Below are 16,829 nucleotides of genomic sequence, written 5' to 3'. Positions count from 1 at the left end.
GTTTGCTTTTCTGTTTGCAAAAACAAGGCCATGCTTTGTGTTTTCATCTGAGAGACATTAAAGTATAGTAGCTTGTGTCTGACACGTAGCCTATTTTCCCTTGTCTCTGAGCCTGATTCCTCATTGGTAAATTGGGGATCATTATTATGGCATCTAATTTAGGATGTAGGTATGAGCATTTGGTGAATTAATATGGCTGGAATAGTAAACATTCCGTAAATATTGGCTATTCTTACGTATTGTCTGACAGCCTTTTTGACTTAATAGTGTCAGTGACATCTTTCCCCATGAGAATCATGTTCAGTTGCTATACCATATTCCATAGTATAGTTACATTACATTCTCCTAAGCAATGCTCTCTTGATGGTCATTTAGATTTTTAATTCACTATTTTAAATAACGTGGCATTCAAATGAAAACTACGATGAAATATCGTCTCACCCCAGTTAAAGTAACTTTTATCAAAAAGATGGACAATAACAAATGCTGGCGAGGATGTGGAGAAGGGAAACACTTGTACGCTGTTGGTGGGAATGTCACTTACTACAGCCTAAAAATTGTTTGGAGTTTGGAGGTTCCTCAGAAAATTTAAAATTGAGCTACCATATGATCTAGCAATCCCACTGCTAGATATGTACCCGAAATAAAGGAAATCAGTGTATCAAAAAGATACCTGCACTCCCATATTTATTGCAGCACTAGTCACAATAGCCAAGACTTTGGAGCAAACTAAATGTTCATCAACAGATGAATAAAGAAAATGTGGTGGCCGAGCACGGTGGCTCAAGCCTGTAATCCCAGCACTTTGGGAGGCCGAGACGGGCGGATCACGAGGTCAGGAGATCGAGACCATCCTGGCTAACACGGTGAAACCCCGTCTCTACTAAAAAAATACAAAAATCTAGCCGGCGAGGTGGCGGGCGCCTGTAGTCCCAGCTACTCGGGAGGCTGAGGCAGGAGAATGGCGTAAACCCGGGAGGCAGAGCTTGCAGTGAGCTGAGATCCGGCCACTGCACTCCAGACTGGGTGACAGAGCGAGACTCCATCTCAAAAAAAAAAAAAATGTGGTACTCATACACAATTGAGTACTATTCAGCCATAAAAAAGAAGGAGATCCTGTTATTTGTAACAACATGGATGGAAGTAGAAGTCATGAAGTGAAATAAGCCAGGCGCCGAAAGACAGCTTTGCATGTTCTCCCTTATTTATGAGAGCTAGAAATGAAAACAGTTGAACTCATGGAGACAGACAGTAGAATGATGGTTACCAGAGACTGAAAAGCGTCATGGGCGGCTGGGGAGGAAGTGGGAATGGTTAATGGGTACAAAATAATAGTTAGAACAAATAAGATCTAGTATTTGATAGCCAGGCATGGTGGCATGTGCCTGTAGTCTCAGCAACTCAGGAGGCTGAGTTGAGAGGATCACCTGAGTCTGGGTGGCGGAGGTTGCAGTGAGCCGGGATCACACCACTGCTTTCCACCCTGGGCAACAGAGTGAGACCCCATCTCGGGGGAAAAAAAAAAAAGATCTAGTATTTGATAGCACAATGGGGTAATTATGCTAAAAAATAATCGTACATTTTAAAATAGTTGAAATAGTATAATTGGATTGTGTCTAACAAAACGGATAAATGCTTGTGATGGATACCCCATTTACCCTGATGTGATAATTATGCATTGCATGCCTGTATCAAAATCTCATGTACCCCATAATTATTTACACCTACTATATACCCATTAAAATTATGGCCGGGCACTGTGGTTCGCGCCTATAATCCCAGCACTTTGGGAGGCTGAGGCGGGCGGATCACGAGGTCAGGAGATCGAGACCATCCTGGCTAACACGGTGAAACCCTGTCTCTACTAAAAATACAAAAAATTAGCCGGGCATGGTGGCAGGCGCCTGTAGTCCCAGCTACTTGGGAGGCTGAGGCAGGAGAATAGTGTGAACCCGGGAGGTGGAGCTTGCCGTGAGCCAAGATCGCGCCACTGCACTCCAGCCTGGGCGACAGAGTGAGATTCTGTCTCAAAAAAAAAAAAAAAAAAAAAGATGTATAAGGCATTCATTATGTTTCTGTATAGGAAAAGTCTGGAAAGATATCCACCAAAGTTGTAAGCATTAATTTTTGGGGACTGTATTGAGGGGAGTGGTGCCACAAGGGACTTTGAGTTGTGTATATATACACATATTCTAATCTTTCACTATTGCAAACCCATGCTTTGAACATCTTTATAACTAATTTTTTTTTTTTTTAATATGGAGTCTCACTCTGTCACCCAGGCTGGAGTGCAGTGGTGTGATCTTGGCTCACTGAAACCTCCATCTCCTGGGTTCAAGCGATTCTCCTGCCTCAGCCTCCGAAGTAGCTGGGATTACAGGCACAGGCCTCCATGCCTGGGCTAATGTTTTGTACTTTTAGTAGAGACGAGGTTTTACCATGTTGGCCAGGCTGGTCTTGAACTCCTGACGTCAAGTGATTCACCTGCCTTGGCCTCCCAAAGTGCTGGGATTACATGCATAAGCCACCTTGCCCAGCCCCTTGTAACTAAATTTTTATACTCATTAATAGTCTCATAGAACTAATCAACTACCACATTTTCTGTTTTTCCCGCCGTTCATAGACATCCAGGTACCAGGAGCTGTCCTTCCTTTTAGTCCCAAAAGCTGTTGTCTCCAGAGGCCTGGGAAAAAGTATCCCACTGACTGCTTCTCCTCTCTGTCTCTTAGACGTACTATGGGAAGAGGGCAAGGCAGCCTTGGAGCAGCTGCTTAAGTTCATGGTGCACCCTGCCATCTCTTCCATCAATCTGACCACAGCGCTGGGCTCCCTCGCCAATATCGCCCGCCAGAGACCCATGTTCATGTCTGAGGTGATCCAGGCCTATGAAACTCTGCATGGTAGGTCAACACCCTCCCCCTGCCTTCTCTTCACTGGCCAGTCCACTCTTTCTGTGTTTTTTTTTTTTTTTTTTTTGAGACAGAGTCTTGCTCTGTCACCAGGCTAGGGTGCAGTGGAGCAGTCTTGGCTCACTGCAACCTCCGCCTCCTGGGTTCCAGCGATTCTCCTGCCTCAGCCTCCCGAGTAGCTGGGATTATAGGACGCACCACCACACCCAGCTGATTTTTTTTACTTTTAGTAGAGACAGGGTTTCACCATGTTGGCCAGAGTGGTCTCGATCTCTTGACCTCGTGATTCGCGTGCCTCAACCTCCCAAAGTGCTGGGATTACAGGCGTGAGCCACTGCACCTGACCTCAGCCTGCTCATTCTTGAAGAAATGTAGCTTGGTGGTGGACCCTGAGCGCTAGTCATCCATCTGGCAGGCCTGAGATTCTCCAGATTAGACAGGAATCTTTTGGCATGCAACAAAAACTGATTTTAATATTGAGGCATGTGGGGGTGAAATGACATGATGTCTGTGAAATATTTTCAAATATTCCAGTCCTCCCCTGCCACTAAAAGGGAGGATAGATGTTCCAAGATTAGCGAAATGTTGATGGGTACACAGAGACTCATATTATTTTCTCTGTTTTGTGCACAAATGAAAACCGAGAAGTCTGGGGTTGGGACACGAATGTGTACAGGTTGTGGATCTACGTCTCTCCATCTCTCGGCCCTTTGTTTCTCCATTTTAGTTTCACTCTCTGGTCGTTTCCTTAGGGTAGCAAAGATGGCCCCCCATAGTTCATGGCTCCCATTCCGTTCACTTAGCAACACCATGGGAAAGAGAGTGTCTCCTTCCCAACCATTCCAGCAGAAGTCCAAGGGCTGATGGTCATTGTTTCTGATTGGCTGAGCAGAGATTATGAGCCAATCTCTGAGCCAATAACAGTGGCCGAGGGAATGTAGTGTTCTCACTGGCCCCAGGTCTCATGCCCACTCCGAAGGAGACTGGAGAAGGGGGGTTTCCCTCAACGGAGAATGAGAGTGTTGTTGGCTGAGGAAGGGGCAGTGGATGCTGGGCAGGCAGAATTACAGGCATCCTTTTTCCCTGTGGAACAGGGGAGCCTCACTTATCAGGGTGACTATTAGAAAGTCGTCCTAGTAGCAGGGAGACCCAGCAGTGAGCTGTTGCAGCAGTTCGGTTGGGAGTTTCTGGAGGTGAAAGTGGTGATTGTAACCCTCCCCAAGTGAAGCATACGTGAATTTCCAGACCAGAGATGGAGGAAGATGAAACTGTATGTGTTTACTAAAAGAGAGGGTGAGTTTTTGTCTTTAAGATTGATACTGCCGGGCGCGGTGGCTCAAGCCTGTAATCCCAGCACTTTGGGAGGCCGAGACGGGCGGATCACAAGGTCAGGAGATCGAGACCATCCTGGCTAACACGGTGAAACCCCATCTCTACTAAAAATACAAAAACTAGCCGGGCGAGGTGGCGGGCGCCTGTAGTCCCAGCTACTTAGGAGGCTGAGGCAGGAGAATGGCGTAAACCCGGGAGGTGGAGCTTGCAGTGAGCTGAGATCCGGCCACTGCACTCCAGCCTGGGAGACAGAGCCAGACTCCGTCTGAAAAAAAAAAAAAAAAAAAAAAAGATTGATACTGATAGAGACCCCCAGGGTTTTAAGCATCAGTTGTAAGGCGGAAAGCCACACATTAGATCTGAGGGTGAAGGAGCTTTTCTAGTAGATGCCTGCAAGACCACTGCCCAAGTTTGGGGTTGAGAATTAGGACTGGCAGCATGCCATGAGTTCTGTCCACAAGACACAGCTCCTGCCGCTTTCTTCACAGCCAACCTGCCCCCGACGCTGGCCAAATCGCAGGTGAGCAGCGTGCGGAAGAATCTGAAGCTGCACCTGTTGAGTGTGCTGAAGCACCCGGCCTCCTTGGAGTTCCAGGCCCAGATCACCACCCTGCTGGTGGACCTGGGCACACCTCAGGCTGAGATCGCCCGTAACATGCCGAGCAGCAAGGACACCCGCAAGCGGCCCCGCGATGACTCGGACTCCACACTCAAGAAGATGAAGCTGGGTGAGGGGCTGGTGGGGCGGGGCAGGCAGACCATGCTGAAATGTTTCATTATTTACCTTAAACGATGCTAAATTTCTATTTACTAAGATTATATTATAGATTATATTATGTGGGCCAGGCACAGTGGCTCACATCTGTAATCCCAACACTTTGGGAAGCCGAAGCGGGCAGATCACTTGAGGCTGGAGTTCAAGACCAACCTAGGCAACATGGCAAAACCCCGTCTCTAATTTTTAAAAATTATGAAATAATTATAAAAATAATTACATAATTTAATATGATATATAAATTACAATATAATTATTAAATATGCATTTAATAAATTATGCATTATTTAAATTTCACAGAAAGAAATAAAATGAAAATAGTCTCCCTCCTATCCTTCTCCCAAGAAGTAACCACTCCCCAGGTGTGAACACTTCCTTATGTTTTCTTCCAGAAGTGCTTTATGTGGAGTGTGGAGCTCTTCTTTCTTTCCTTTGTTTTAGTTATCAGATAATTTTCTTTCTGAAGTAATTTTCTAGTGGTTGTATTGTTTATTAATAGTGTCAACTATGGGCTTTCTTGACTTCAAGATTTATTTTTTAAATCACACTTTTTATCTAGAGCATTTACGAAAGATTTATTTTTTCATTTTAAAAAATAAGGAATTGGCCGGGCGCGGTGGCTCAACCCTGTAATCCCAGCACTTTGGGAGGCCGAGGTGGGTGGATCATGAGTCAGGAGATCGAGACCATCCTGGCTAATACAGTAAAACCCCGTCTCTACTAAAAATGCAAAAAATTAGCCGGGCATGGTGGCGGGCGCCTGTAGTTTTAGCTGCTCGGGAGGCTGAGGCAGGAGAATGGCATGAACCCAGGAGGTGGAGCTTGCAGTGAGCCGAGCTTGCACCACTGCACTCCAGGCTGGGCAACAGAGCGAGACTCCCTCTCAAAAAAAAACAATAAATAAATAAATACATAAATAAATAAGGAATTAGGCTGGGCGCAGTGGCTCATGCCTGTAATCTGAGCACTTTGGGAGGCCAAGGCATATGAGTCACCTGAAGTTAAGAGTTCGACACCAGCCTAGCCAACATGGAAAACCTTGTCTCTACTAATAATACAAAAATTAGCTGGGTGTGGTGGTGCACCCCTGTAATCCCAGCTACTCCAGAGGCTGAGACAGGAGAATCACTTGAACCCGGGAGGCAGAAGTTGCAGTAAGCTGAGATCGTGCCATTGCACTCCAGCCTGGGTGACAAGAGTGAAACTCCGTCTCAAAAAAAAAAGCGGGGGGGAAATTGCCAGCACAGTGGCTCACGCCTGTAATCCCAGCACTTCAGGAGGCTGAGTCCGGCGGATCACCTGAGGTCAGGAGTTCGAAATAGGCCTGGCTAACATGGTGAAACTCTGTCTCTACTAAAAATACAAAAATTGGCCGGGCGCGGTGGCTCAAGCCTGTAATCCCAGCACTTTGGGAGGCCGAGACGGGCGGATCACGAGGTCAGCAGATCGAGACCATCCTGGGTAACATGGTGAAACCCCGTCTCTACCAAAAAATACAAAAACCTAGCCAGGCGAGGTGGCGGGCGCCTGTAGTCCCAGCTACTCGGGAGGCTGACGCAGGAGAATGGCATGAACCCGGGAGGTGGAGCTTGCAGTGAGCTGAGATCCGGCAGAGCAAGACTCCGTCTCAAAAAAAAAAAAAAATACAAAAATTAGCCGGGCATGGTGATGCATGCCTGTAGTCGCTGCTACTCGGGAGGCTGAGGCAGGAGAATTGCTTGAACTGGGAGGCAGAGGTTGTGGTGAGCCAGGACTGCACCGTTGCACTCCATTCTGGGTGACAGAGCAAGACTCTGTCTCCAAAAAAAAAAAAAAAAAAAAAATTATTTATTTTTTTTATTTTTTTTATTTTTTTTATTTTTTTTGAGACGGAGTCTTGCTCTGTCGCCCAGGCTGGAGTGCAGTGGCTGGATCTCAGCTCACTGCAAGCTCCACCTCCCGGGTTCATGCCATTCTCCTGCGTCAGCCTCCCGAGTAGCTGGGACTACAGGAGCCCGCCACCTCGCCCGGCTAGTTTTTGTATTTTTTAGTAGAGACGGGGTTTCACCGTGTTAGCCAGGATGGTCTCGATCTCCTGACCTTGTGGTCAGCCCGTCTCAACCTCCCAAAGTGCTGGGATTACAGGCTTGAGCTACCGCGCCTGGCAAAAAAATTTATTTAAAGAGTGAAGTAGGGATCTTAACTATATTTTTTCATAAGTAAGTGTACTAAGCAGCAGCGTATTTGGTACCTTGAGTTGTTTTCATTTAGTTTCATTTACTTTAATCTCGGAGTTCTTTCTACATCTACACATAGAAATCTACCTCATCCCTTTTTTTTTTTTTTTTTGGAGACAGTCTTGTTCTGTTGCCCAGGCTGGAGTGTAGTGGCGCAATCTGGGCTCACTGCAGCTTCCGCCTCCCGGGTTCAAGCGTTTCTCATGCCTCAGCTTCCTGAGTAATTGGGACTACAGGCGTGTGCCACCATGCTGGCTATTTTTTTTTTTTTTTTTGGAGATGGAGTTTTACTCTTGTTACCCAGGCTGGAGTACAATGGTGCGGTCTCGGCTCACTGCAACCTCTGCCTCCCAGGTTCAGGCAATTCTCCTGCCTCAGCCTCCCAAGTAGATGGGATTACAGGCATGCACCACCATACCCAGGTAATTTTGTATTTTTAGTAGAGCCAGGATTTCACCGTGTTGGCCAGGCTGGTCTTGAACTCCTGACCTCAAGTGATCTGCCTGCCTTGGCTTCCCAAAGTGCTGAGATTACAGGCTTGAGCCACTACCCCCGACCAGGGTTTGTGTATTTAAAGTTATATTTTACCCACCAACTTTATCTTTGTTTCCTTTTTTTTTTGAGACAGTCTCGTTCTGTCAAAAAGGCTGGAGTGCAGTGGCCTGATCTTGGCTCACTGCAACCTCTGCCTCCCAAGTTTAAGAGATTCTCCCTCCTCCGCCTCCCGAGTAGTTGGGACTACAGGCGTGCACCATCATGTTCCACTAATTTTTTTGCATTTTTAGTAGAGACGGAATTTCATCATGTTGGCCAGGCTAGTCTCGAACTCCTGACCTCAAGCAATCTACCCCCTCGGCCTCCCAGAGTGCTGGGATTATAGACGTGAGCCACCACGCCCAGCCTCTTTCTGTTTCTTTAAGCTTTTTATTTTGAAATAATTTTGAATTTACAGACAAGTTATAAAAATAGTACTAAAAACTGTGTACTCTTATGAGGCATGGACCATACATTGCGTTCAGTTGGCATGTCCTGAATCAGTTCTTCAGCCTTCCTTTGTGTCTCGTGACATTGACACTGTTAAGAGTCCAGGACAGTTGTTTGGTGGAATGCCCTTCATTTGGGTTTGCTCTTGCCTTGTGATTGGAGTCAGGTTAGGCATTTTTGGCAGGAACGCTACAGAAATGATCCCCTGGTTGCCTCAGTACATGGGATCAGGAGGCACGTGGTGTCCCATTGTTGGAGATGTTAACTGTGATCACTTGGTAAGACAGTATCAACCAGCTTTCTCAAGTGCCATTTTTCTCTTTGTCAGTAATAAGCTGGGGGAGATACTTGAAACTATGTAAAATACATGTTTCTCTTTAAACGTTCACCCAGTGGTTTTTTTGTTGTTTTTTTTTTTTTTTTTTTTTAGAGGAAGTCTCGCTCTGTTACCCAGGCTGGAGTGCAGTGGCATGATCTCGGCTCACTGCAAGCTCCGCCTCCCAGCTTCACACCATTCTCCTGCCTCAGCCTCCCGAGTAGCTGGGACTATAGGTGCCCGCCACCACACCTGGCTAATTTTTTGTATTTTTTTTTTCAGTAGGGACGGGGTTTCACTGTGTTGACCAGGATGGTCTCGATCTCCTGACCTCATGATCTGCCTGCCTCGGCCTCCCAAAGTGCTGGGATTACAGGCGTGAGCCACCGTGCCCGGCCTCACCCAGTGGTTTTAACATCCAATGATGATTATTGCCTGAGTCTATTATTCTGTCCTGGCTCCAAAGAGATTTTCCTTCTACATTTATTAGTTGACATTCAGCTGTAAGGAAGGACTTTTTCTTCTTCCCACTTATTATCAGGAATAAGTTGTTTTGAGCATTTCACTTACTAGCATGACAAGATATTCTAGATTCCTCTTGTACTGTCCTTACACCAGCCCTGGAATCATCTTTCTTTCTAAGGAGCCCTGGTTTCCTTTAAGTGGGGAATGGTTTCAAAAATCAAGGTCTAAGTACCAGGTGTGCCCTTAGCTACTGAGTGTACATTCTTTTTTTTGTCTTTTTTTTTTTTTTTTTTTCCTTTTTGTGGAGAACGGGGTCTCGCTGTATTACCCAGGCAGGTCTCGAACTCCTGGGCTCAAGCTATCCTCCCGCCTCTAGCCTCCCTGAGAGCTGGGATTACAGGCGTGAGCCACCGTGCCCGGTGAGTGTACATTCTTGATAGCCATTGCTAAAGTGCCTTCTAAACAACTGCACAAAGCCAGGCGTGGTGGCTCACGCCTATAATCCCAGCACTTTGGGAGGCTGAGGCAGGTGGATCACCTGATGTCAGAAGTTTGAGACCAGCCTGGCCAACATGGTGAAACCCCATCTCTACTAAAAATACAAAAAAATTAGCTGGGCCTGGTAGCGCGTGCCTGTAATCCCAGTTACTTGGGAGGCTGAGGCAGGAGAATCACTTGAACCTGGGAGGCGGAGGTTGCAGTGAGCCGAAATCATGCCACTGCACTGCGGCCTTGGCAACAGAGCAAGACTGTCTCAAAAAATAGTAATAATAATCTTTTCCTAGAGCTCAGCATGATAAGCTTCAGGGGTGTGGCTTATTCCCATTTCCCAGATCAGGAGAACTGAGGCCCAGAATGAGTCAGGTAGTTGCCCAGGGTCATACAGTGCTTTGGTGCCAGAGGCAGAGCTGCAGCCTGGATCTTTATCTGGTGTTTGCTGAGGCTGACTAGAGGCAGGGACTACCTGGGCGCCCCGGGAGGATGGAGGGCTTGCTTCTCTCTTTATAGCCAGCATCTTGTTCTTTTCCCTTATCCCAGAGCCCAACCTGGGGGAGGACGATGAGGACAAAGACTTGGAACCAGGCCCATCAGGGACCTCGAAGGCCTCAGCCCAGATCTCCAGCCAGTCAGACACGGACATCACAGCTGAGTTCCTGCAGCCTCTGCTGACGCCTGATAATGTGGCCAATCTGGTGAGGATGGGTGGGGAGTGTTTTCCCCCAGGGCAGAAAGGAAGGATCTCGGTCTTTCTCCTGCCTCCACTTCACACTGTCCACCTCCAGAGTACCCTCCTAATTTATAAAGAAAAGGGGTTTAATTGGTTTACAGTTCTGCAGGCTGTATAGGAAGCGTGGTGTGGTGCTGGCATCTGCTTCGCTGCTGGGGAAATTTCAGGAAACTTCCAATCATAGTGAAAGGTGAAGGGGGAGCAGGCATCTCACGTGGCAGAGCAGGAGCAAGTGAGAGGGAGTGTCTTGGGGCAGGGAGGTGCCACACACTTTTAAATGACCAGATCTTGTGAGAACTTGCTGTCCCGAAGACAGCACCAAGCCATGAGGGATCCCCCCTACGATCCAAACACCCCCGACCAGGCCCCACCTCCAGCATCGGGGATTGCAATTCAACTTGAGATTTGGGAAGGAACAAGTACCCAAACTACATCAGTGAGCCTCAGGCCTGGTTATGCAGCCCGCTTCTGATCGTCCTCCACTGGGATGTCCCAGGAGCACCTCAGACTCACACGGCAGATCTACACTTTTCCACTTTCTCCCCACGCTCCTCTGCAGGCCCCACCTAGTTCCCAGACCAGAAACTGAGAGTGAACTTCTTTTCCTTCTCTCCCTAATCCTTGCCCTCTTTTCCACCCCTGCAGCACTTGACCTGGGCCAGGCCCACCCTTTTCACCTGAAGCCCAACCCTCACTTGCTACCTGGCTCCAACTTCCTTCAAGTAAAATTTAAGTTCCACTTGCCTTAGTCAGCCATCTTTGATCTGGCTTCTGTTAATTTGTTCTACCTTTTGTCTTTTTTTTTTTTTTTTTTTTTTTTTGAGGCGGAGTCTTGCTTTGTTGCCCAGGCTGGAGTGCAATGGCACGATCTTGGCTCACTGTAACCTCCGCCTCCCGGGTTCAAGCGATTCTCTTGCCTTAGCCTCCCGAATAGCTGGAATTACCGGCGCCCACCACTACACCCAGCTAATTTTTGTGTTTTTATTAGAGACAGGGTTTCACCATGTTGGTCATGCTGTTCTCGAACTCCTGACCTCAGGTGATCCGCCCACCATGGCCTCCCAAAGTGCTGGGATCACAGGCATGAGCCACCACGCCCAGCCATTCTACCTTTTGTCTTATCACATGCTAGGAATTGACCTTTTCAGTTTTGCCATGAAGTTGTTCCTCACCATTTATAAAAATGCCTGCTATTCGTAGTGTAAAATACCATATGTCTGTAATGTGCCCCTTTTCTGTTGCTACTACTGTGTCCAATCTTGCAAAATATTTGCTTGTTTTTAGTCATCTCAAAAGAACTAGCTCTTTGTTTTGTTCACATTCTTTTGGCACTTTTTCTGTTTTATTTCTGTTGCCTTTATTTCTTTCCTGCTACTTTATTTGAATGTTTTTCCCCATGGTTTTAAGTGATTGGCTCTTGAATTTTTAGTCATCTTTTCCAATGTAAGCAAGCATTTAAGGATTTGATTTTCCATCTAAGTACTATTTTAGCTGTACTCCACACATTTTAATTTATAGTAGTTTCATTATCTTTCTGTTGTAATTAGTTACTACTTAGAGTGTGCATTTAAAGTTCACTGTGTAGCCTTGGCAACATAGCAAGACCCTGTCTCTACAAAAATAAAAAAAATAGCCAGGCGTAGTGGCATGTACCTATGATCCCAGCCACAGGAGAGGCTGAAGCGGGAGGATTGCTTGAGCCCAGGAATTTGAGGCTGTAGTGAGCTATGATGGCACCACTGCACTCTATCCTGGACAATAGAATAAGACCCTGTCCCTAAGAAAAAATAATTTGTTTTTTTTTTTTTTTTCTGAGACCGAGTCTCGCCCTGTTGCTCAGGCTGGAGTGCAGTGGCACGATCTCGGCTCACTGCAAGCTCCGCCTCCTGGGTTCACGCCATTCTCCTGCCTCAGCCTCCTGAGTAACTGGGACTACAGGCACCTGCCACCATGCCCGGCTAAGTTTTTTGTATTTTTAGTAGAGTTGAGGTTTCACCGTGTTAACCAAGATGGTCTTGATCTCCTGACTTCGTGATCTGCCTGCCCACTTCAGCCTCACAAAGTGCTGGAATTACAGGTGTGAGCCACCGCACCCAGCATAAATTTTTTTTAAAGCTCCAAATGTATAGGGAGTTTGAAATTGTCCTTTTCTAGCCTGGCCAAGATGGTGAAACCCCATCTCTACTAAAAATACAAAAATTAGCCACGTGTGGTGGCAGGCACCTGTCATCCCAGCTACTTGGGAGACTGAGGCGGGAGAATGGCTTGAACCCGGGCGGCAGAGGTTGCAGTGAGCCAAGATTGTGCCACTACACTCCAGCCTGGGGGACAGAGTGAGATTCCATCTCAAAAAATAAATAAAAATAAATGAAATTATCTTTTGTTACTAATCGCTGGCACCCATGGATGTTCTCTGTTAGGATTCTGGGGGGTTTTTTGTTTGCTTGTTATTTGAAGTCAATTCCCAGTCCTTACACTTTTCACTGAACCTCTTTTTGCTCGCTCCTTCCTTCCTTCCTTCCTTCCTTCCTTCCTTCCTTCCTTCCTTCCTCCTCCCTCCCTCCCTCCCTTCCTTCCTTCCTTCCTTCCAACACAGTCTTGCTCTGTCACTCAGGCTGGAGTGCAGTGGCGCTATCTTGGCTCACTGCAACCGCTGTCACCCGGGTTCAAGCAATTATCCTGCCTCAGCCTCCTGAGTAGCTGGGATTACAGGCACGTGCCACTGCGCCTGGCTAATTTTTGTATTTTTAGTAGAGTCAGGGTGTCACCATGTTAGCCAGGCTGTTCTTGGACTCCTGACCTCAAGTGATCTACCTGCCTTAGCCTCTCAAAGTGCTGGGATTGCAGGTATGACCCACTGCACCTGGCCTCTTTTGTTCTTTGGACAGGGTGCCAGCTCTGCTGCTTCTTTGCCTTCTCCCATGGTGTTTCTCTATGGGGAGTACACATCCCTCCCACCGTAAAACCTTGTCCTGTATTAGGCTGACTCTTGCCCTCCGTCAGTTCTCTTGCCCAGGGAGCCCTTGCCTTGCCTGGCTCCTGCTGTGGCTCACAGTACCCTTCACGTTCCTCTCTCAAGCACTACACTGTACCGTTATTTATTTTCTCTGTGACTTCCTCAAGAGGCTGAGCTCCAGGAGAGCAGGCCCAAGTCGGTTTTAGGCACTGCTGTTTCCCCAGTATTGGCATGGCCATGGAAAGAATGCTTGTTGAGTTAATGATTAAGGAGAGGTTCTCTTCCTGGACATCCCATAGGTCCTCATCAGCATGGTGTACCTGCCCGAGGCCATGCCAGCCTCCTTCCAGGCCATCTACACCCCTGTGGAGTCAGCAGGCACAGAAGCCCAGATCAAGCACCTGGCTCGGCTCATGGCCACACAGATGACAGCTGCCGGACTGGGACCAGGTGAGTGTATCCTGGCCCTAACCTGGGCCAGGGGTTGGCACTTGTGGCTTCTGGGTTCTCCTTACTGGAAGAGCACCTCCTTGTGGTGCAGATGAAAATCATGTGGGAGCTAAGGTGTAGATAATGACAGGTACCACAGATAGCTCAGTGTTTTTTAAGTCCTGGGCTTTGAAATCCAACAGACCTGGGTTTGAGGTTTGAGTTGAATCAGATCTCATCCACTTAATAGCTGTATGACTTTGGTCAAGTTAGTTAACCTCTCCGAGCTTCATAGTTTTACCCCGTTTTAACAGTACTATTAAGGTATAATACACATAGGTAAAATGCAGAACTCTTAACTATAGACCTTAGTGAATTTTCACAAAGTGAACACACCAGTGTAACCATCACCCAGATCAAGACACAGGTTAAATATCCCTTATTGAAAATGCTTGGGACCGGAAGTGTTTCAGATTTCAAACCTTTGCATTTGGAATATTTGCATGTACATGATGAAGTATCTTAGGGATGAGACCAAGTCTAAACATGAAATTCATTTATGTTTCTTATACACATACTTCAAAGGTAATTATATATAATATTTCTTTTCTTTTTTTTTTTTTCTTTTGAGACAGAGTCTCCCTCTGTCGCCCAGGCTGGAGTGCGGTGGCGCAGTCTCAGCTCACTACTGCAACCTCCACCTCCCAGGTTCAAACGATTCTCCTGCCTCATCCTCCCGAGTAGCTGGGACTGCAGGTGCCCACCACCACACCTGGCTAGTTTTTTTGTTTTTTTTTGTTTGTTTGTTTTTTGAGATGGAGTCTCGCTCTGTCACCCAGGTTGGAGTGCAATGGCGTGATCTTGGCTCACTGCAACCTCTGCCTCCTGGGTTCAAGTGATTTCTCCTACCTCAGCCTCCCGAGTAGCTGGGACTATAAGCACGTGCCACTACGCCCAGCTAATTTTTTTTTTTTTTTTTTTTTTTTTTTTTTTTTTTTTTTTTTTTGTTGAGACGGAGTCTTGCTCTGTCGCCCAGACTGGAGTGCAGTGGCCAGATCTCAGCTCACTGCAAGCTCCACCTCCCGGGTTTACGCCATTCTCCTGCCTCAGCCTCCCGAGTAGCTGGGACTACAGGCGCCCGCCACCTTGCCCGGCTATTTTTTTTTTTTTTTTTTTTTTTAGTAGAGACGGGGTTTCACCGTGTTAGCCAGGATGGTCTCGATCTCCTGACCTCATGATCCGCCCGTCTCAGCCTCCCAAAGTGCTGGGATTACAGGCTTGAGCCACCGCGCCTGGCCTAATTTTTGTATTTTGTATTTTTATTTTTTTGAGACAGAGTCTCGCTCTGTCGTCCAGGCTGGAGTGCAGTGGCGTGATGTTAGCTCATGCAAGGTCCGCTTCCCAGGTTCACACTATTCTACTGCCTCAGCCTGCCAAGTACCTGGGACTACAGGCACCTGCCACCATGCCCGGCTAATTGTTTGTATTTTTAGTAGAGACGGGGTTTCACCGTGTTAGCCAGAATGGTCTCGATCTCCTGACCTTGTGATCTGCCCACCTCAGCCTCCCAAAGTGCTGGGATTACAGGTGTGAGCCACTGTATCTGGCCCTAGTTTTACCTATTCTTGAACTAGACTAAATAAGATCACAAAGTCTGGCTTCTCTGGCTTACCATATGGTTTTTTGTGTTTTTTTGTTTGTTTATTTTTATTTATTTATTATTTATTTGAGAAGGAGTTTTGCTCTCGTGGCCCAGGCTGGAGTGCAGTGGCACTTTCTTGGCTCACTGCAACCTCTGCCTCCTGGATTCAGGTGATTCTGCTGCATCAGCCTCCCTGAGTAGTTGGGATTATAGGCACCCATCGCCACCATGCCCAGCTAATTTTTTGCTTTTTGCTGGGTTTTTTTTTTTTTTTTTGAGACGGAGTCTTACTCTGTCACCCAGGCTGGAGTGCAATGGCATGATCTTGACTCACTGCAACCTCTGCCTCCCGGGTTCAAGTGATTATCCTGCATTCCAAGTAGCTGGGATTACAGACATGTGCCACCACACCTGGCAGATTTTTTTTTTTTTTTTTTTGTATTTTTGTTGAGATGGGTTTCACCATGTTGGCCAGGCTGGTCTTGAACTCCTGACCTCAGGTGATCCACTCTCCTCGGCCTATTAAAGTGCTGGTATTACAGGCATGAGCCACCGCGCCCAGCCTACTGTACATTTTTGAGATTCTTCCATGTTGTCGTGTGAGGTCCTAGTTGGTTTTTTTATTGCTTAGTAGTATTCTGTTACATGAATATACAATCACTGGTTTATCCACACCAGTATTGATGGACCTGTGGCTTCTTTCGAGATTTTGGCCATTGGAAATAAAGCTGCTGTAAATATTTGTGTCCAGCTCTCTTCATGTACACATGCTGTCATCTGTCTTGGCATATACCAAGGAGTGGAACCATTGGGTCATAGGGTGTGATCAGTGCTATTAAAAACTGCTGCAGGCTGGGTGTGGTGGCTCACACCTGTAGTCCCAGCACTTTGGGAGGTTGAGGCGGGTGGATCACCTGAGGTCAGAAGTTTGAGACCAGCCTGGCCAACACAGCGAAACCCCGTCTCTACTGAAAATACAAAAATTAGCTGGGCATGGTGGTGGGCATCTATAGTCCTAGCTACTCGGGAAGCTGAGGCAGGAAAATGGCTTGGACCCAGGAGGCAGAGGCTGCAGCGAATCAGAATCAAGCCACTGCACTCCAGCCTTGGTGATGGAGCAAAACTGTCTCCAAATAAAAAAACAGATGAGGGCCGGGCGCGGTGGCTCAAGCCTGTAATCCCAGCACTTTGGGAGGCCGAGACGGGCGGATCACGAGGTCAGGAGATCGAGACCATCCTGGTTAACACGGTGAAACCCCGTCTCTACTAAAAGTACAAAAACTAGCCGGGCGAGGTGGCGGGCGCCTGTAGTCCCAGCTACTCGGGAGGCTGAGGCAGGAGAATGGCGTAAACCGGGAGGCGGAGCTTGCAGTGAGCTGAGATCTGGCCACTGTACTCCAGTCCGGGCGACAGAGCGAGACTCCGCCTCAAAAAAAAAAAAAAAAAAAAAAAAAAAAAAAAAAACAGATGAGGGCTGGGTACAGTGGCCATACCTGTAATCCCAGCACTTTAGAAGGCCAAGGTGGGAGGATCCCTTGAGCCCAGGAGTTTAAGACTAACTTGGGCAACATATGGAG

At 47.2% G+C, this 16,829-nt stretch overlaps 1 protein-coding gene across 1 annotated transcript in view; it reads left to right on the top strand.

Annotated features, from left to right (window-relative positions):
* Positions 1–16,829, top strand: part of SYMPK (symplekin) — a 49,817-nt gene that overhangs the window by 16,502 nt on the left and 16,486 nt on the right. The window contains exons 8-11 of the mRNA XM_033223731.1: positions 2,730–2,900; positions 4,730–4,969; positions 10,036–10,190; positions 13,481–13,631. Coding sequence (XP_033079622.1) covers positions 2,730–2,900; positions 4,730–4,969; positions 10,036–10,190; positions 13,481–13,631 — 717 coding nt within the window. The remainder of the gene's footprint in view (positions 1–2,729; positions 2,901–4,729; positions 4,970–10,035; positions 10,191–13,480; positions 13,632–16,829) is intronic.

This window comes from Trachypithecus francoisi, unplaced genomic scaffold (assembly GCF_009764315.1).
Source record: "Trachypithecus francoisi isolate TF-2019V2 unplaced genomic scaffold, Tfra_2.0 Lachesis_group12, whole genome shotgun sequence".
NCBI classification, from domain to species: Eukaryota; Metazoa; Chordata; class Mammalia; order Primates; family Cercopithecidae; genus Trachypithecus; species Trachypithecus francoisi.
This window is presented reverse-complemented; position numbering and strand designations above follow the sequence as displayed.